Below are 22,127 nucleotides of genomic sequence, written 5' to 3'. Positions count from 1 at the left end.
GGCACTAATAACTGTAAGTTATGAGGGATTTATATTATAGAGAATAGAGTTTGTTTTACAATTTCAAACTGAGTTTAAAGCAGATAACTTGCTTGCATTTTTGCTGACTTGGTCTGAAGATTAGGTACACACTGATGCATGGTTTTACTGAGTGGACCTCAAGTACCACTTTTATTGTGTAAGGAATTTTCAGTTCGGAACATAAAATAATATGTCTCATGACTTTCTGGCTGATTGTTTCTTTCCATTGTTCTGGGAAAGCTTGGACAAAAATTGCCAATGACCACAGTAAAGTCAACTCAGCAGCAAATATCTGCTTTATAACTGCCAAAAACTGAAGGCCGCAAATATTGTGTACATAGTTTGTTTCTCAGAAATGATGACAAACAAAACATCTTGGAACCTAACTGTGTTTGCCCGTAGTGGTGATGCAAAAGCCTGACCACTGCTTGGTTTGGTGTGGCTAACATGAACAGTGCTGCCATGTTCTGTTACAAAGAGCTATAGCCAAAAACCATCTCAGCTGCACAGAAATGGTTACTGACACTGGGAAATGTACTGTAATGTGCGGCACCTCCAGCATTAAAATATGATGATTTCCAGGTCCTGGAATTATGCATTTTTATTTAAAATGTGATGCTCGGATGCTTAAACATCATACATGCATACACCGTTTCTCCACAAACAGAATAAGTGTAGCTTGTTCACGTACCCTCACATTTCCTTCAGGAACATGAAACTATTATAAAACCATAATAAGTATTATTTATTATTTTATTTATTTATTTATTTCTTACCACAGTTACCACAGTTTTGCTGTAGTAACAATTGCTGTATGAGTTATATTAGTTTGATGGAAAGTGTGGTTACCATGGTACATTTTTGTGAGGATAGCCTAATATAAATCAGCATGTGGTTAGTTTACACATAACATGTCCGTTGACTTTTTTTTTCATCAGTATCACTTTTAGTCTAATACATATAAGAATATGTATATGGACATACAGTAAATAGGGAATTACAGTAACACTTTAGATTAGGGAATACTAGTCACTACCGTTTTTGCATATTACTAGCATATTGGCTGTTTATTAGTAATTGTAAAGCATTAATAAAGCAGACTTTGACTTTTGACTTAATGCCTTATTTTGCATTACCATATTCTAGATCATTTAACCCTACCCCATTCCCTAAACCTAACAACTACAACAACTGCTTAACTATCAATAAGCAGCAAATTACAAGTTTATTTAGATAAAAATAAATAGTTACAGTTTAGCATTTTTCATCCTTTTTGTCCCCTTACTAGTTCATATCAGATATCCTGTGGAGTGACAAATTATTTTTTTAAGTACAACTAATCCAGATTTTAAAGAAATTACATGCATATTAATTATGAAATAATTGTTGCAAAATGCTTAAAATAGTTTTAGATGGAGTGTAACATAGACAATTTTCCTCAAACTTTTCAACAAAACAGTACAATGTTTGTCTGTTGGATGCTTCCCACTAAAAAGAAATCCAAACATTAGAAATCCAAACATGATTGTTTAAAGGATTTTTACTCTTTTTATACATATTTCCAAGAGTTAGAATTGTACATTGGTTTTCATAGCTTGATAAAAGTTCAATATTTTTTCTTTCAATGCAAATTTACATCAGCAATTTTTTATTCTCAAGATACGTATTTAATATTTTGAATGAAACATATATTCATTAAAATATTTTTAAAAATTTAAAGTGATTACTGTCAAGTTTCTTTCTGCTTAGTTTTGAGAATTCTTAATTCACATTTTGTTCCATGGTTGTATTGGTAAGGAGTGTTTGATCAGTTTCCTTGGTTATGTTCACCTGTGTCTTGTTTACATCCTCCCTTACTGTTAACATTCGGCTATAGTCTGTGTTTCAGTTGCGCCTTGTAGTGATGGGAGAATCCTAACACCCATTACGAGTCTCTTCCAGTTCTTATTGTATCGTGTCTTGTACGTTTGATTTGAGTAGTATTCATTGATGCTGTGGCTTTTGGTTCTAGACCTTCTGGATTTGATTTTCATTAATAAACAAGTTGCATTTAGAGCCACACCTCAACTATACCTCAACGACATGTTACCATCACATTATTACTTTTATGATACCACTGAGTAAATACTGCTCTAAATATGAACTTAATAAGGTATGACAGCATACAGATCTGCAGAAACTATATTTGTGTTCATATTAACGAGTCAAGCGGAGCCAGCAGCCTATTCATAAAATCATGAAGTGACACAGTGCCAAGCTGGATCCTCTACTCTCTTAAGCCTAAATACAGTAAACTCAATATTAGTTGAGGTATTTCCTTGAAAAGACACATTTGTTTTTTTGAGACAGAAATGCACAGTGTCATTCAAACACAGGGTGTGCAAAAACCCCATGTATTTATACCCTGTGTATTTTTCTCGTTTTCTTCCTGGACTGCCTCCAGCGCTGTTTAACAAAAAGAAGACTGTTTTGAATGAAAAGCTATAAATTCGAATATCTTAGCTTCCCCCTTGACTCTAATGTTTACTTTGGTGGCTGGGACTCAAGCCAGTGGAGAGGGAACAGTTTTCAGAAATAATTGTGAGGCGCAGTCTAATTACTTGTGATCCGCCTCTGGGGAAAGCTTAATCCTGAATTATGCTCAGTATCTTGATAGAGCGGTAAAGACGATCAGCATCCTGCCAGTTATTGTGTGTTGTTTGCCAGCCTTGTTGGCCTCACAATCAGAGGTCTGTTTAATGTAATTGAGGAACACCTCGCAGCCAATGGCTTATTTCTGTATCTCTGCAGGACCCGCATTGTGTTCTGTTTCAATTTAATATTATTTGAGTAATGTAAGCCAGCTTTGAATGGCACCAGGATGATATACATCCGATTGAATTAAGCTCAGGAATGCCATCGACGAGACGGGTCTGCTGACTGCTTGTTACTCTCTTGAGGAAGCAGCAGTTGACATGTAGTAAATGAGGTCAGACTCGAGGGATACCGTAACATAAAGCCACTCAAAGAAACTGTGTATCTCAACAAAGTATCTTGTTTTCATTAGCTCTGGCCTTTTTGTTTTGACAGGCAAACCCAGGTGACCGGTCACACCCTGATACACCCAATGAAATTTATAATGACTCCTTCAAAATATAAAATCTAGGAGACAGACAAGGGGTGAATTCACAAACTGTAATTTTGACATTTAGTAATTGGGAAACAAGAGCAGAACATTAGGAAAAATAGGCCTGTGGTAACATTTCTGTGAAGTGATATTATATGGATTCTTACATGTTTCATGACCGTGAATCTGGTAATGTTTTATTAGTTTATTTAAAAGACCAATTCTCACTATTAACTACTTACTTATTAGTCAACCTGGTCTCATAAATACGTACCTCTGGGTACTTTTCTGCAAAACTGTTTTTACGTACCTTACTGCATGTTTCGCCACAGTTTCAAAGAGAAATGTCCACTGTGAGTGGCGCTAAATCACGGGTTCATTTTGTAAAACCCTGGCACGTTTTTATTAGGTTGATATAAGTACATATTGCTGTGTTTTATGACGTTGCTTCAGGTACGTAATGCGTCAATTTTCTAATCTTCCATTAAATCAATATTGTTTTCAATTCATAACATTATTTAATTCAAGTAATTGTAACAAAATTACTCTTTATTAATCAAAACTCTGTAAATTTGTCTAAAAAGGAATAAAAGATGTCAAGAGTTTTACTAACTATGGTATTCATTCATTTTGTGTACATGTACTTATTGGTACATATTTCGAATATCACGAAAAAAGTTATGTTTCTGCCATGAGATCGGGTAGTTATTAGCATGCATATTAGTGACTTATTGTCTGTTAATTGGTAATTATACAACTCATATTAATGCCCTATGAACATTTTCTAGATCCAGTCAAGTCATCATTTATATAGCGCTTTTTACAACAGATTATATCAAAGCAGCCTTACAGTATAACAATTTTACAGTTTTATTAATCCACCCCATACCTAAACTTAATAACTATTTTACTAACTATTAATATGCAGCAAGTTATTATAGCATTTTAGCTTATTTAATATATATATATATATATATATATATATATATATATATATATATATATATATATATATATAGTGACTTGTTTCAAAATCAATATTATGTTTATAATCAAGGTAAGATGGGATAGAAACCTTAATTTTTTCTCTTGATAATAGATGACACAAAATACTGTCAACAACTAATTTGTGAGACTTAAGCTATGTTTCCACAACAACAATGTAAAGTACTGAAAATCTAATTTTTGAAAAGTTTCATGCACAGGCGACATCTTTATCAAAATGATCCTCATTCACACAGATCTGTGAAAACAGCCAAAAACGTAGTATTATGCCAGGTCCATAGGTGGCGATGCCATTATGTAAAGAAATTATATTTACCTGTGCACATACCTGTAGACTGAAGAAGTAATATGTATGCACACGGCGTCACTGTTTGCACTTACACAGAGACGATAACATCAATATAATGTACAATTTTCTAAATGTAATTGCCGTGTAAATGAATGGCCAAAACACTTATTTATTTTATTTTTTTTATATATTTTTTTTTTATGTGTGTACTTGTTAGAGGGGGTCTGTAGACACATCAATGTTTTAGATTTGTGGAGTAAAAAAATAATAATTTGTTACTAGTGATATTATTTTCTAAATGTAATAAAATATTCAATAATTCAAAATATTCAATAATCAAAAAATTGAATAAAATCATTCAGTTTCTATTAAGACAAATAAAAATATGGACAATTAAATTTGTTCATATGCCTGTATATAATTCACAGACTAAATTTTCCTTCCAGGTGAATCTCTTTTCATTAGGATTTATGTGGTCAAACAATTATTCAATTAATTGTCAAAACTATTTTAGACCCCAGTAGTAAGACGGTCTCTTATATTTTGTGCCATGACAACTAAATTAACAAATGTTTCAGTTTATTTCCTATGATAACACATTATCTGATGCATCAGCATCCTGCATGTGTTAAGTCTATAAGAAAATATGTTATATTTTAAGCGTAAATGCCCATTAAGGTAGGCATAGATCTTACCCTAAATGTTTCTCTATTTGCTATTTTGCTAAATGTAGATTTGATGAAATGTGTTAGTTGTGTCCAGTTTCTCACTAACCTCTGCATAACGTTATGTCAATACTGAGCAAATTTATATCTTGGTCTTCTATCCTCAGCTGTTTGGATTGGATTCTGGAATATTCTATATTCCCCCATCTAGAACACCAAACAAGTCGTGTCTATCCGTGTTTGCTTGTGGCAAAATGTTGTTCCATTTGTGGTTGTTTACTGTGCATAGCCATACATGTCTTTCCTCTGTACACTCTTTCAGGGCCCAAAATATGACTTCCCTTCACCTCCATACTTGAGAAAAGAGAAAATATTGATGGATAGAATATTACGGTTACAGATGCTGCCACTCAATGGGGTCAGAGTTTAGGCGTCAGAAATCCCCAGCCTGGAAAAATGTGAATGTGGATGCTGTGAAAGAGACTATGATTGCCACTGTGAAGCAGACAATTTTGGTTGGCTGCCTACTATTTATTTTGGATGATTCACATGCACGTCTAGTCTGTCTGTGCTACTTAAGGAGAAAGGAGGAAGCTGGTGGAACTTCTGTTGGAGGATGGTTTTCTTACTGTCGACTGTCTGTTGTCTGGTGATGGTGTAGTTACAGCATGCACCAGCAGGGGCGATGGCCTACTTTGAGCAATTACAATACCTTCTTCAAAACATCTGGCTCTGTTCTGATATGTGACGACCACTTTTTTTCAATCCAATCAGTTCCTTGATGAATTTAATCAAGTCCTGCTCCGAATTTGTTTTCTTGCAGATAAATGTCCTGTTTTTTTAGAAATAGATAACAATATGGGCTACATATTTTTTCTTTAAAGGTGTCTTATAAAGCCCTATTTCAAAGCCTTGATTTGTTTCTTGGGTTGCACTAGAATAGATTCCCTATCGTCTGCATGCTTGAATTTTTCCAAAATCAAATTTGGCATGTTTGGCATTGTTGCAGCACCTCTCTTCCCAGTCTGTCTCAAACACACTGTTTAGTTACCATTATGATGAAGTCAAGTGGTTAGCTGACCATGTGTTTTGTGATTGGCAAACCGTTGTTTGTTGTAATTCTTGAAAAGAGTTTTCTCTTAAAGAGAATATCTTGTTTTAGAGTGGACCTTGAGCTTTGTAACCTTGCAGATCTTTTTTTATGCTCAAATAGCAACATTACACATTCATGGAATTGAAAAAGTGAAAAAGCATAATAAGACCCCTTTAAGGTTATTGAAGCAAATTAACATTATTGATGAACCTAGATTTTCCTGCCTTTCTTTAGAACATCATGTGATGTGTTTTTCTTTTGCATTCAGCTTGGACAGCTCTTTCTTCTGTTATAATGATTTTATGTTATCATGTTTTACTAGTTCTCTAATAGTGAAACCAGTTAATAGTAAAGTTGGATATTGTTAGAAATTTTCCGGTTCCGGTTCCGGTTCTGTTTCTGCCTAGCGGTTCTGGTTCCGCTTTCAATTTGCCTCCTTATTTTCATTTTAACATATAGATAAATTTAATACAGACCAAAGATCACCTGTTAGATTTACCCAAAACGAATGATATTTTATGTTTAACCACTAAAGAGACATCAGAGCCAGCGGCACATATCAGAAGGTCTAGCCGAGGTTAGGCTGCTTCTCGTCGGATAGATGATCACTGAGCTCCCGCAGATTGCGTAGAGCTCACCATCTCCGAGATCGACGAAACACATTTTTAAATAGACGCTGTATTTATAAATAAACCACAGATTTTAGTTTATACAACTAAATTCTCGCCTAAAAACAACTTAATTGGTTAAAAACAATTCTTAAAATAGCCTTATGTGAAAAAATTTTTCCCCTTCAGAAATTCTGTGTATTTACATTTTTCTGATTATCAAATGAAGGCATAAAACATTCATTTAATTTATCTTTTAATTATTTAAAATTAAGCAAACTTTATTTTTTGGTAAAGAAAGGAGATTTACTATTAAAAATAAAACATGGGAGAAATGCTGTGTGATTATTCCTTATAAAATTATGTTCGTTTCATTTTAGTAGTAGTAGTAGTGGGCTATCTATTCTGCTGTACAATAGTAATAGATTTCGGTCAAATACTTTTTGACGGGTTTACCTTTACAGTTCTGTGTATGTGATACCACAGTCTATGATGTGATATGAGCTAGTCTTACTCAAATCAAACGGTCAGATGCTCATGAAGTGACTCTCAGTGCAGTTCTGGAGATGTTCCTCATGTGTTCACGTCTTTATTTAGAGAGGAAAGACAATGAAATCAGCGCGAGCGTTATGCGAGCTTCCGTGTTTAATGAATGAAGACGCGCTTCTGCTCCGTTCGTTGACACAGACACGCAGAACATGCAGGATTCATATTTAAATAGACTTTTCCGGGTTAATATTTGCAGATATTAGTCCATTTAGCGATTTGATGTAAGTGCATGACCGACTTTTGATTAATTCATTTAAAATTTGACCAATTCCGTGACATTCCGCGATAAACTGTAAATTCCATTTTTATGACTGGATTCCGCGATTCCGTCCGCGTTTCATTGGGCCCTACAGTAGACATCTGCCTGCCGTTCGCCCTACGCCTTAAAACTGAAGTATCTCCATATAATGGAGCCAGTTGTCTTTTTTTTTTTTTTTTTTGACTAGTTCTCTACACGCGAGGTGAGAGGGGACAAAAGCAAGGAGGCGGGGGGCGAGCGAGCGGGGGCGAGCACAGCACAGGGAAGGCAAACAAGCAAAGTGGCGGAATCAGAATATAAACAATATATCGATATATACGATATGTCAAAATCCATATCGTGTTTAAAAAATATCTCGATATATTTTTAATATCGAGATATCGCCCACCCCTATTTCTGAGGGGCATTTTTTTACCCGGAACTTTATTTAGTTCCTGGTTCCTGTGGTGGAAACACACAAGTACCAGGTCAAAGTCCCTAGTTCTGGGTAAAGTTCCTGCGGTGGAAACGCAGCAATATATTACAGTACACAGATCTTCATAAGCAGGGTTGGGTGTAGTTATAAATTTTCTGGTTCTGATTCTGGTTCCATTCAAGTGAACTTTTATGTTTTTTTACTATTTACCTTCATTGAATGTAGTGTTGCTGGAAGGAAGTAAGTAATGTTGAGTAATGCAAGTCCATCAATCAGCATGTGCTTTGAAGTTGATATTCTTTACACTACCAATGACATTTTGCTTTTCAAGCAGGAATAAGCAGGTTGGCAAAAAGTCCCTTGTGGACTAAGACACTTGTTAATTTTCTCTAAATTTAATGAAATATAAACTGTTATAGTTTTAACCATGTATACACACACTCCGTAAAGCCACTATTTTACAAATAATAATGCAGTCAAGGGATGTGATGCAAAGCGTGGTTTGCACATTTTTCCACCTGTACTAAATAATGTGACACGTCTGTGAAGTGCGCATCATTGGAAACAATGTGCTCAGTAATTAATGAAGCTGGGCTGCATTTCTGTTATTTGGTTTGTGACATCCTTTACGGGAAACGGAACTTAAACGTAGAAATTGCTCACGGTTCCGGTTCTGAAGTTTTCAGTTCCCAACCCTATTTAATAGTGAGAATGGATCCTTAAAGTGTTATGGATCTTTTTATATTTTGAAGAACGTAGATAACCAAACAGTTGACAGTAGCCATTGACTTCCATAGTTGGTTGTCAGTATTCTTCAAAATATATTCTATGGTGTTTAGCATAAGAAAGAAACTTGTTTGGAACAATGTGAGGGTTACGCTATTGAAAACGTAAAACATTTAAAATACATTAATTTCATACTAAATATAGTTCAAAACTGTTATCATATTTACTTACATATCGCTCAAGACTTACTGATATAAAAATTATAATTAAACTATTTGGATTACAACTTGTGCACAATGCAATGCTTTTCTTAATATTAAGCCTTAAATGTGTTTTAATGTCACTAATGATGAGGATTGTATGATCTTTGGATAATATCAGTCTTTAAATACAAGATGTTTACCTGAAGTATACTTGCAGTAGTTTCACTTCAGTATATCTTGGATTCAGCGTGACTTCTATACAAGTAAAGTGCATTAAGCACAAAATTGGCTGTTCCAATGTTCACTCTTTTAGTACTGTATACCAGTTTAGTATACTAAAAGTACAATTCCCTTGTATTTTTTAAAGTGCATAAATTCATTTGTAGTATAATTAGCATGAAATAACTGTATTTTAAATACTGTACATTTGAGTATATTTATTTTTCACTAGGCTTTTTGGCAGAACTATTCCTTTAATGGCCATACAATACCAATATTGCCCCGTCTAATCTCATTTTAACTCTGTCTATGACATTTTATGAAAATGGACCTTCAGAAGTTTAAAAACATTCCATTCCTGTTCTCTTTTCTTATCCAAGGATACAGATTTATTTTTAATCATCTCAGATTTTTCAGCAAAAAAAAAAAAGCTGTGAGACGGTGGTCTCATTATAATATCCAAACAGTGCACAGTAGAGTCGAGAGTCACTCAACCATTCCGTCATAAGATAAAAGACATGCTATTCATGTCATTAATTTGGGATTTTGGCCTGGCCATTTGGAAAATATTGTGATTTAATTTAATGAAACCCTGTCTGGCTACTGTGCTTATATAAGTATAAAATGTTGACTGTCGTGTACTGTGAAAGGTAAATGTTTTCAGACAAAAAAAGAAAATGTTGACCTAAGGCCTAAATTAGTGCTACTGCATGCATCTCAAACTTTCAGATTTTCATATTTATCCACCATGATTAATGTCTTAAAGACATGTAAGAATGTCACTCATGCACCTTCTAACTATATTTCTTAATGAATATCAAACATCATGTGCAAATAATGCCCCAATTCAGGATACACAGAGCAAATAAGAGCAACATTTGGATTGCTTCAAACTGCAATTAAAATATTGATCCGGATACAGACAGTAATCATGGTCTGACATTACTGATAAAACTTAAAAAAAACAAAATGTGCGTAATTTTTGTATTTTGGAATGGCAAAAATAACTCCATATACTAATGCTTGCAATGCAATGAAGTAGCAGTTACAATTCACTGAATAAACAGCGTTGGTTGAGGCAGTTTCGCTGTGTCGGGTACATCGATGTTTTGATAGCTCCACAAAGCCTCAGTGTTTAGACTTTTTTCAGGAGAAATCAGCCAAAGAATGACTTGCTTCTCCACTCAAACTGTATGTGTAGATAAAAGAAAATACTGTATCATCCAAAAAATGATATACCATACCTTTGAAGTATTAGCTCTTATACCCTTAGCTTTTATAAATTCACTGTAAATCACGGTTTAACGTGGCTTATTGCTTTAATAAAACGTTTATTCCATATTCCACATTACAGCAAACTGAGAAAGTTATCCATTCATTCTGTGCATGCAGAAAATTAGCATGCAGTCACATGTACTGTGTAGAATGCGATGTTAAACAGAACCAGTGAAAACATGCAAAGAAAGAAACTCCAGCCATGCAGGTCTATCAAGGCCGTGTAGGCACTGACACTTTCCCTCAAAGGAAATCAATGCACTGCAATCTAAACAGTAACTGGATCTCAGCTGGACGTAATCAGTGTTGACAATCAAATGCAGGGTTCATTTTCTCAGTGTCAACATAAGAAATATTCATTTGATCTTACAAGCGTTGACTGACATTATTAACAAGCTTTGCAAAGCAACATACTATAATCTCTAAGAACCTGATGTGGCCATTTGTCATCTATAAATAGCACATTTTGTTTGGTTTGGGTAAATGATGATGATTTTAAATAGGTGGTTCTCCCATAATCGTAGCTTGTTCAGGAAAAGAGATCGTCTAATTATGGCTGTGGTGAAGTCTCTCAGCTCAGATCTTGATTGGAAATGTTCAGAGGCGTCATTCTGTTCAAACAGACGAGCCCCCTCATGTATTTGAGCCAAATGGAGTTTGAATGCAGCTTTAAAAAGACAAAAATAATAGACTATTCACGCTAAACACCTTTCACTATTAACTAGGCGTGTCAGTTTAAGTTAACGCGAATTACTTTTGCGCAACATTAAAGAAGGTGTTTTGAAGACTTCCAACAAAGCTGTTTTGGTTACCAGGGACTTTAATTGCATTGCAAAAAGTACTGAGAATATATTTATTTTGATGTTCTATAGTTTATGTTTGGCCATCGTAGACTAAACATTTATGTGTAAAACATTTTATGTTGAATCAAATTAAATATTTATTTCTAAAGTTAATATTTGTAATTTTTACTAGATACTTTCTCATTTAACAATAATAGTTTAAAATAATCTTTTGTTGATATTTTGACAGCCATTTATTCACACGATTAATTAATCACTGCACCATGTAAATAATTTGGTAAAAACATTTAATTTACTGACTGCCCTACTATTAACAAGTTGCATATTAGCATGCATATTACAAGCATATTGGCTTATTAATTATTGTTTGTAAACCACACATTATTTCATAAATATCTTATTTGGCATGAGTACATATCAATACAATAAAGTACTATCAATAAGCAGCAGATTAGGAGTTTGATGAAAAAACCTACTCCGCGTTTGTAGTGAATATGTGTTCCCTAATCTAAAGCATTACCGATATTAATTTTAGCTTTGGAAGCTGTATTCAAAATCTATTTTCACATCTATAAAAGAATTACCATAATATGTTTGCATTTGATAATTAAGATCCGCTATTATTGTAGGTATAAAATGAATAGTGCTTCTAAGTTTTACAAACACGATTCCAAAAAAGTTGGGACACTGTACAAATTGTGAGTAAAAAAGGAATGTAATAATTTAGAAATCTCATAAACTTATATTTTATTCACAATAGAATATAGATAATATATCAAATGTGGAAAGTGAGACATTTTATAATGTCAAGCCAAATATTGACTAATTTTGGATTTCGTGAGAGCTACACATTCAAAAAAAGTTGGGAAAGATAGCAATACGATGCTGGAAAAGATAAATCTACATATAAGGAACAGCTGGAGGACCAATTTGCAACTTATTAAGTCAATTGGCAACATTATTGAGTATAAAAAGAGCCTCTCAGAGTGACAGTGTCTCTCGGAAGTCAAGATGGGCAGAGGATCACCCATTCCTCTAATGCTGCGGTGAAAAATAGTGGAGCAATATCAGAAAGGAGTTTCTCAGAGAAAAATTGCAAAGAGTTTGAAGTTATCATCATCTATCGTGCATAATATCATCCAAAGTTTCAGAGCATCTGGAACAATCTCTGTGCGTAAAGGTCAAGGACGGAAAACCATACTGGATGCCTGTGATCTTCAGCCCTTAGACAGCACTGCATCACATACAGGAATGATACTGTAATGGAAATCACAACATGGGCTCAGGAATACTTCCAGAAAACATTGTTGGTGAACACAATCCACCGTGCCATTCACCGTTGCCGGCTAAATCTCTACAGGTCAAAAAAGAAGCCATATCTAAACATGATCCAGAAGCGCAGGTGTTTTCCCTGGGCCAAGACTCATTTAAAATGGACTGTAAAAGTGGAAAACTGTTCTGTGGTCAGACGAATTAAAGTCTGAAGTTCTTTTTGGAAAACTGGGATGCAATGTCATCCGAACTAAAGATGACAAGGACAATCCAAGTTGTTATCAGCGCTCAGTTCAGAAGCCTGTATCTCTGATGGTATGGGGTTACATGAGTGTGTGTGGCATGGGCAGCTTACACATCTGGAAAGATGAGCACCATCAATGCTGAAAGGTATATCCAAGTTCTAGAACAACATATGCTCCCATCCAGACATCGTCTCTTTCAGGGAAGACCTTGCATTTTCCAACATGACAATGCCAGACCACATACTGCATCAATTACAACATCATGACTGTGTAGAAGAAGGATCTGGGTACTGAAATGGCCAGCCTGCAGCCCAGATCTTTCACACATAGAAAACATTTGGCTCATCATAAAGAGGAAGATGTGACAAAGAAGCCTGTACAAGACAAGAATGGGACAACATTCCTATTCCTAAACTTGAGCAGCTTGTCTCCTCAGTCCCCAGATGTTTCCAGACTGTTATAAAAAGAAGAGGGGATGCCACACAGTGTTAAACATGGCCTTGTCCCAACTTTTTTTGAGATGTGTTGGTGCCATGAAATTTTAAATCAGCTTAAACATTTGATAAGTCATCTATGTTGTATTCTGAATAAAATATTGAAATTTGAAACTTCCACATCATTGCATTCTGTTTTTATTCACAAAGTGTCCCAACTTTTTTGGAATCGGGTTTGTAATGTTTATTAGGGGTAGACTAAAGGAACACTGAGCAGCATAGAGCGCCCTCTCGCGGCTGGAGACGGTAATGTTTCTCTCGGTTCATTTCTCTCGGTTCATGTCAAATTAATTTTGATAAATAAGTCGCACCTGACTATAAGTCGCAGTACCAGCCAAACTATAAAAAAAAGTGCAACTTATAGTCCGGAAAATACGGTAGTTACTTTCCACCAACTGGGGTATCTTTGATAATTTCAGTTTTCCCACTGAATCGCATACTGTAACAGTAATAGACATTATAGAGAAAATAAGCCAAATTCAAGTCACACCTGCGCTGGCATCACATCTCAGTGCGGATGAATCATATCTGCTACTCACCTCAAACACCACTGTAAATCTTATTTAGCTCTTGTCTAGGCATTCAGTAAAGGATCTAATATAATTCTAATAATCACCACCTTTAATACGTTTTAAAAAGTGAACTTCGCACTTTTGTGACAGAATGGATGTAAGAATATATTATAGCACATTCTGTTACCAAAACCCCACTGGGATATGAAGTGCATAAACTATAGAGATATTGTGCATTGTTTGTTTTGTTTACTTGGCAAAGCTTTTCTTAGCAAGGACTGTGCACTGATATTAAAAAAGATAAAAATAGCTGGATTTATTCAAAGCTTAGAATTAAGTTTTGAATAAGACTGCTGTGGGATTTGTTCAGGAACAAAATATCTTTCCCATCTCTCAGAAAATGTACACTAAATAAGTGCATAGAGTGACCTCAGAAAACATCTGCTATTAAACCAGACTTAATAATCCATTCATCCGTTATCTAAACCTTTACAGAGTCACGGGGACGCTAAGAATTTTAAACTATTATACATTTAATAATAATTGCAATTACTTTTATTAATCAACTAATGTAACAGTGAATTTTTATTTTTTGAGTGTGTGTAGTCAGTTACCCTTAAGTTCACACAGAAGTCCTATTAGAGAATGAACAGGTTTACCGTAATCTATCACTTTGACTTTTTCAGACTATCACAATACATTTATCTTTATTTTAGATAATATATCAATTCTTGAAAAAATGTGCTTGAGTTATCTTTCTATTTGTTATCTAATGCGAGGATATTCATACATTTTTAAGCCTGGCTTAGGTGTCCAAATACATTTTGGGGGCTGCTGTATCCATCACGGTCCAAACTGATTTTTCCGTATCCTTCTGAAGTTTCTGATGCAGTTATTGAAATTATAATTCAGTATAATGACACACACTTCCCAGCTATCCATCAGGTGTCCACAAATATCCCCAGCACATTTCCAGTCAGGCGTTCAGAAATTGCAGTTAAAACTTAAGTAAATCTTAAGTATATATATTCAGCTTCAGTGTAGTGCTAAGACAATAAAACAAATCCCTGTAACAATGTTTTCTTGATTATGTATACATCTTATAATGCATTTTATGATCTCATGAATTATACACAATTATTATACTTCTCTGTTTATTTTTACACTTTTAGAAAGTATGATGCATTAAAACACATGACAAACAAATATTCTAATGCCTTTGGTCACAGTTATTTATGAAATGATGTAACGCATTATATCACACGCCTTTAAAATGCATTATTCATATTGACTTTAAGTAAATTGTTACCAAATATTCCATTTAATCTACATATTTTTTTTATAACCTCACGTAAAATATGAGTTAGAAATAAGGATGAGTTATTTCGATAGTTCATAAACTTAATTATTCAGAGCATTTGTCAATGAATTATTGCATTGAGTGTTTTAAGGTATTAATATTAACCAATATGCACACATAAGGGTAAATTACACCCATGATAATCAACTCTGAAATATATTAAATTATATATATATTATGTGTCTGTACAGGTTGACGCTGATGATGTCCTCACTAAAGAAGAACAAATCAATCTTCTGTTCAACGCAAAACGAAAATGTGAACGAGCCATCAAGTCCAAACATAAAATCACTGGTAAGTCAAAAATATCTTTTATCAAAACTGAGAGTAACATATCTCCAGGACGGCAAACGTAGATATCTGCTGTCACCGAGCACTATCTATAGTGCAGTTATACTCACCTTCAGGTCAATTTAGCATTGCTGAACTGACATATTTGATAAACGCAGCAGTCGATAAATGTGTGTCTGTAGGGACGTGATCTGGGGTCAGGCTTCCGACGTCGAGACACACACAGTCAGGATGATGCTAAAATGAACTGGCATTGATTAAACTGTATCTCTGAGCAACACTTCATCAGACAGAGCCAAAGCCAACAGAATTCATTAGTTTCTATTACACTGACCTGACACGACGCTATTGAAGATGTTTGCCAAGATAGGCAGCTGTCTGTCAGAGTCCTGCTTTAAAAATTCACACAGAAAATAATTTTGTACCAAAACCTGTCAAAACTATTTCAGTTTCAGTTCAAAATCTGAAAGAACAATAACATATGTTTACTTCCTAACCAAAAGTGACGTGTTAAATGATGTGATGTCCAAGGGAACTTATCTTTACAAATAAGTGCTTTGCTTTATGTTTTTTCTCCTTCTTGTTCACTTCCCTACAAAGTCAAATAGCTTATATAGTGCCGATATTACATAATATAATAAAACTATTTCTCAAACAAAATTTACATTAGTTGATATTCAGATAACTACAAATATGAGATATTATGCTTGACATTAACAAATCATTAGTTCATGGAAATTTAAATGGTTAATAATCTTTTTATTAAACGTTTTATTCATAAATTAGTATGCCCTTTTAAAATAGAAATTATTAAGAAACTATATTTGATTCGTAATAGATCTATATATATTTAAATAGCCACAACTGTGAAATAATATGCTTGTAAATGAACACACTGAACATAATGAATAACAGATCATTAGTTAATGGATATTAAAATGCTTTTAAAATTCAATTTATGATCATACGGTTTTCAAATATCTACAAATGATTTTAACAGCTTCTTTAATAATCTTTATTAATGTGCATTTGCACACATTAAAATGCCATTAAACCAGTGGTTTACACTTATTAAAATAATTGATATATCATCTAATGCACATTTTAACCATGTTTATGCTGACATGTGTGATGTGGTAAACCTTCAAAATCAAAATATGATTCATTATCTCATAACCAGAGCCTGTAAAGTTGACAAATTTGCATTTTTCTTCTACTTCACAAATCGTTTATTAATTATCTGTTCAGGCTTCTGCAGTCCCCAATCTAGTCGAATCTATTCATAGTTTATAAACGTTTGCTGTTAATTATTTAGTATCTTTATAGAAATTGTACCTTTGTACAAAAATTTGAGTAGAGCATGATTAGTTCAGAGCATTTATATTCTTTCTTCTTTATATAATGTTTAATATGTTCATTAGTCAACATCTACAAACATATTAAATAATGTTTGTTAATGATTTATAAAAAAAGAAGTTACCAGTGATATATTTCTATATATAATTTAATTAAAGTGTTTTTGTGTGTCATATCCCTACTCAATGACCTAATGTCGTGGTGTCTGAAAGATATGTTGGTATTGCGACATCAGAAAAGAACGGCTAAATGTAGCCTGGAAAATAGCGTAGCGCAGTTGTGTGTAATCCCTTTTATGTGATTTGCCATGCTAAATAGAGATCTGGGAATAGAGAGTGTGAAAGGCTTTCATTTTTATGGTAACCTCAGTTTCCTTTCACTGTGGTGCCCCGTCTCAAACACATTTTAAATAAGGTTTTGGCGGCCTATTGTCAAAGGCAGACTGCTGTATTATTTTCTTCTCATCACAGGCTTGTTTTACTAGTGTTAAGTCACTTCTGTCTCACAGCATGAAACAGTTAAGGATGTTTATGTCCGAGCTGGAGTGAATGCTGAGGAGTCTGGAGGACAGGTTCTCACACAATGGGAATATGTGTTGAGTTTTCGATCCAAGCCGTAATGAAACATGACATAAGCTGCGGCGCATTAGTCACACAGAAAGAGGACGTTTCCAAGACATTTGCAAGACATCCTGTGCTTAAAATAATTATGCGTGTTTAAGGATTTCGAATTCAAATTAGAGTATCACCTTCTGCGTTTCATGTTTTTCATATTTATATAAAATGGTTTAACATATGCTTACGATTTCAGTTTTTTCAGAAGTAGTAATGTTTTTTGCCAGACAGTAACTACTAGCCATTATTTTATTTTTAGGCTTTTGTGTTTGTCCTAGACAGATTAAATTATTGTGAGCAGATGGTATGAGGACATGCTGCAGACTACAGGCCTTTCTTTTTTCCCATCGCAAATCAGCTTGAAGAGACATTTTTATTAAAAAATGATAATATTAATAAAAAAATAAATCACTAATTTAATAATGAATCATGTTTAATGTTTGAAGTTCAATTTCTTAACATTATTTAATAAAACCTACAGCATTTGTTATTCTTAGTTAATGTTAAGATTAGCATTCATACATTTTTAAGATCAAAAGTTGTATTTGTTAACAGAGAACGGTCATGAACATAAGCACTTTTTTAATAACTAACCTTAACAAAGATTAATCAGTGCTGTTAGAGAGTTACTAATAATTACAATTGAGACCTTATTGCAAAGTTTTACCAAAAGTGTTTTAAAAAAAAAAAAAGGTATTCATAATTCATCCAGTTCTCACTATTAACAAACTACAACCTTTGCATCAATATAAATGTGCTGCTTATTAATAGTTAGCAAGGTAGATGTTAAGCTTGGTGTAGTATTAAGTGATCTAGAATATGGTTATGCAAATAAAGCAATAATATGTGCTTCATAAGTACTAATAAACAGACAATATGCTAATAAACAACTTGTTAATAAGGTCCTTAGAATAAAGTGTCACTGAACATTTTGATAAAACATTTCATCATCAGCTGGATATTGTTTAATTATTTGTGTAATCTCTCTCACTTGAACTCTTAAGTTACTCAAAAAAAAAAAAAATTAATTACTTTCTCTAAAAATATTTTGCATTACTTATTACCAGTTTCATTCTAAAATGCAATATGCAATAATTAATATTTCTAGCATAATTCTAATATGCAATAATTAATATTAATTGCATAAATACCTAATTAAACTGACCAGAGTATTTAATGGCCAAAAGTTTCTTAAAGACAAACATTCACATTAGATGTTGATTACATCTTGATGTTAAATCCATTATTGTTTTATAAACAAATTTTATAGTCTATACCGTTTTTAATGCAGTTGCATCAGAAGTAACTGATTAAATTACAGAATAATAAAAAGTAATACCCTACTTTACTGTTTCAAGGGAAAAGTAATTAAATTACTGGAATGCATTGCCACACTGCTACTTATCCAGGATTCACGACTAATTCAGAAATCATGGAAATTCATTAGTCAAAAATGTGTGAACCTGGTTTAAATTCAGACACGTATTAGTAGCTGGTTCATTTCACTGAAAAAGAAATGGAAGTGAAGATTGATGTGGCCACGCCAGTGTTTATTCTCAGTGCTGAGTTGTTCTCAACAGAACTTAGTCTTGAGTTCATCCAGCAGCAGAGGGCTTCATGAGACAGTAGATGCTCCTATGTGTCTATAAGCAGCCACAGGTCTCAGTGCAGCTGGATGCTGATGCTGAGCAGAGACTCGTCTGAGCTCTGTCACACCTAATGCCTCCCGACATCTCTTTCGTGTCACTGCCAAGATGGACAGCTGTGCTTTTACACTCATTTCCAAAGTCTCATTTACTTTGGTTTGAGGATTCGTTCAGAAATATGAAATGATGAATAACAGACAGGGATAATTAGAATAAACAGTGGGGTCCAGAAGTCCGAGACCACTAGCATATATTGCATTTGTATTAAGAAATGTCTTAAACAGCTCTTTTTAACTGTAATTAGGTCATAATGATTCTGTAAAATAGTATACCTGATCATTTTATCATATGATTAAGTTTGGAATACATGTAATTCAGCTGTAAACAAATATGTGAATTAGGGTTCATATAAACAAAATTGTAGAATCTGAAATCTTGGATTCATTTGGATTAATAAAAACTGTTTTTCATTTTGTTTTGTTATTACATATTTTCGTACAAATCCTTTTGTTTGTTCAGGATGTTCAATAACTGCGTTCAGACTCAGAGAATGTAGAAACAAATCCACATTCCTTTAAGTTTCATGCAGCAAAGTAATAGCATATGTCCAATTTTAAATCATAGTATATATATATATATATATATATATATATATATATATATATATATATATATATATATATATATATATATATATATATATATAATTAAAACAAAGAGATAAAGCATGACTGAAGGCAACAAAAGGAAAAAAGGAAATACACCAAATTCAAAAATAAACCTTCGAAGAAACAGAGAATATATAGTGCAAAGATGTATGTTTCGCAGTCTTTTAATACTTGTGAGATATTATACATATATAAACAGTTAACAATATATAATGTGTACATTTGTAGAACATATAAAATAAGAATGGATGAATGAATAAATAAATGTGAATGATAAAGAAAAAAGAAAATTGACGATATTTTATGATGTAATTGATGTATTGATAAAGTTAAGTTGTAAATAGTAAATGGCTATTGTTGTGGTTGTAGTCACCATTGACATCTTCAGAATACTACAAATACATGTAACAATCATCATGAATTTTTTTTAATGATGTTTTATCAGATCTGTTCAAAGCACCCCAGTAATGTGGAGGGATGTTATTTGGGTGAGATATTCTGTGATCTGGTCTTTGCTCTCGGCCCTGTGCTGGGTGGATCTGAGTCAGATCTGACCGGTTTACCTGATGACTCTGCGCTCTTTCTGGTGGCTGTTTTCTGACCCCTTTTGGAAGGGTGCACACGTCTTCCTGATCATAGAACGTCTATTGAAATTAGGCTAAGCGTGTAACCTCTGAGACAGAGCGTGCCTGATGTCATTTTGCTGTTTCTGAAGTGCGGAGACCAGATGTGACTGCTAATGGTTACAATGCATTTTGTATTTGGGTCGATTATGTAACACTTTTAGCTTTTTGTATCTGGATCGATTAATTTAATTTCTGTACCTTTACAGGTAAGTAGCAAGCAGTGATTGACAGAGTTAAGATGCTTTATGATGTTTAAAAAGATACCATGTATTATTTAACAATTTAAGAATTATAGGCATTTGGGTAAACTTGGTCACACCCATATTTGATTTATTTTTAAAAGGAGCCTGTAATAGCCATCCAAATAATAAAGTTCAACATTTTAAACAATATTGACCTAGCGAGTCCAGAGAATTATATGACACTTGTTTTGAGTGAAAAACCTAAAACTGGATAACAAAAGTATGTTTATATATATATATATATATATATATATATATATATATATATATATATATATATATATATATATATATATATATAATATTATTATTATTATTATTAATTGCAAATATAAGATAAAGAATTTTGGTGAAAACGGTCAGTGCACCTGGCGCATGGTCTAAAAAGTATTATTTAAAGTTTTAGGGATTTCAAGGATTAGGGATGTAGAATATGGTCTATGTTCTTTATAAGTAATAATAACCAGCCAATATGGAAATAATAATAGGCATGATAATAAGCAACTAGTTAATAGTGAGAATTGGTCCGTATACTAAAGTGTTACCCATTTTCCTCCTAAGCTCTTTTAAAGCAGGTCATATCATTGTGTGTGTTTTATTTTCTCAACAGTGTTAGAAGTTCTCGTAGCATCTGGGATTGTAACAGCGTTTAGCACGGAGAACAGAATTGAATTTCCCTTCCCATGTTTTCTCAAATGATGCACTAAGCACTCATCACTGTCACCGCCATCACAGCAATGCTCAGTGTTCTCTTGCTTTTGTGAGGAATTGCCAAAGACGTTTCTGGCCCAACTACAATAATTGCATGTCATAGCACATTAAGGAGATTTCCTACAGGAGTGGCAGTAAAAACAAGTCTATTTTCAAGAGTTCGTCGTCAGAAGGAAACGGCTAGCCCGCTACATCCCTCCGTCTTGCTGAGCGTGGAAAGCCATGAGGATTGATTCAGCAATGGCTTTGCCTTGCCCCTGACCATGTCTTTGTGAGACCACCCTTGATGCTTTGTGTGCAATTCATGTGGCATTCTCCACTAACCTTCGAGCCAACTATTATTAGACCATCGCATCGTTGTGCGTATCTGAGATAGTTTGCTCAGCAAATAGTTAGCTGAGTCGGTTTATCTATTCTAGTCCAGGCTGGAGGTGGCAGAGCCCAACCTCAAGTCAAGGCCTGGCCTCAGAGCTCGCTGCACTGCACAGCTCTTATTTGTTATTATTGCACGTTTGTGCTTCGGTTAAGACCAAGTCTCCATGGCGGGGCATGAACAAGGTTCTCATTGAGCGAGACACTGAGGTTTCAGCATGGGTCGCACAGTGCAGGGATGTGGCTTCCACAAGCCCTGAGACTCTCTGGCCTGTGTGTGAAAATAGCCTGACGCTCAAACTTTGCGGTTGGGTGTAAAATAACACCACCAGATTGCTATAAAAGCTTTCATATATCAAAACGCCGGCACAATTCGGGCCAGGCCCAAATCTCATGCGAGAAGGGGGCGAGAAGACAAATATTATTCAGAAACCCCAAATGACATCATCAATAACCACAGCCTCATCAGATACGATGATAGC

General features: G+C 34.1%; 1 protein-coding gene across 1 annotated transcript in view; it reads left to right on the top strand.

Moving 5' to 3' along the window:
- pth1r (parathyroid hormone 1 receptor) overlaps positions 1 to 22,127 on the top strand; it is an 81,514-nt gene that overhangs the window by 26,078 nt on the left and 33,309 nt on the right. Inside the window, exon 2 of the mRNA XM_052548711.1 lies at positions 15,311 to 15,413. Coding sequence (XP_052404671.1) covers positions 15,311 to 15,413 — 103 coding nt within the window. The remainder of the gene's footprint in view (positions 1 to 15,310; positions 15,414 to 22,127) is intronic.

Source organism: Carassius gibelio, chromosome B2 (genome assembly GCF_023724105.1).
Source record: "Carassius gibelio isolate Cgi1373 ecotype wild population from Czech Republic chromosome B2, carGib1.2-hapl.c, whole genome shotgun sequence".
Taxonomy (NCBI): domain Eukaryota; kingdom Metazoa; phylum Chordata; class Actinopteri; order Cypriniformes; family Cyprinidae; genus Carassius; species Carassius gibelio.
This window is presented reverse-complemented; position numbering and strand designations above follow the sequence as displayed.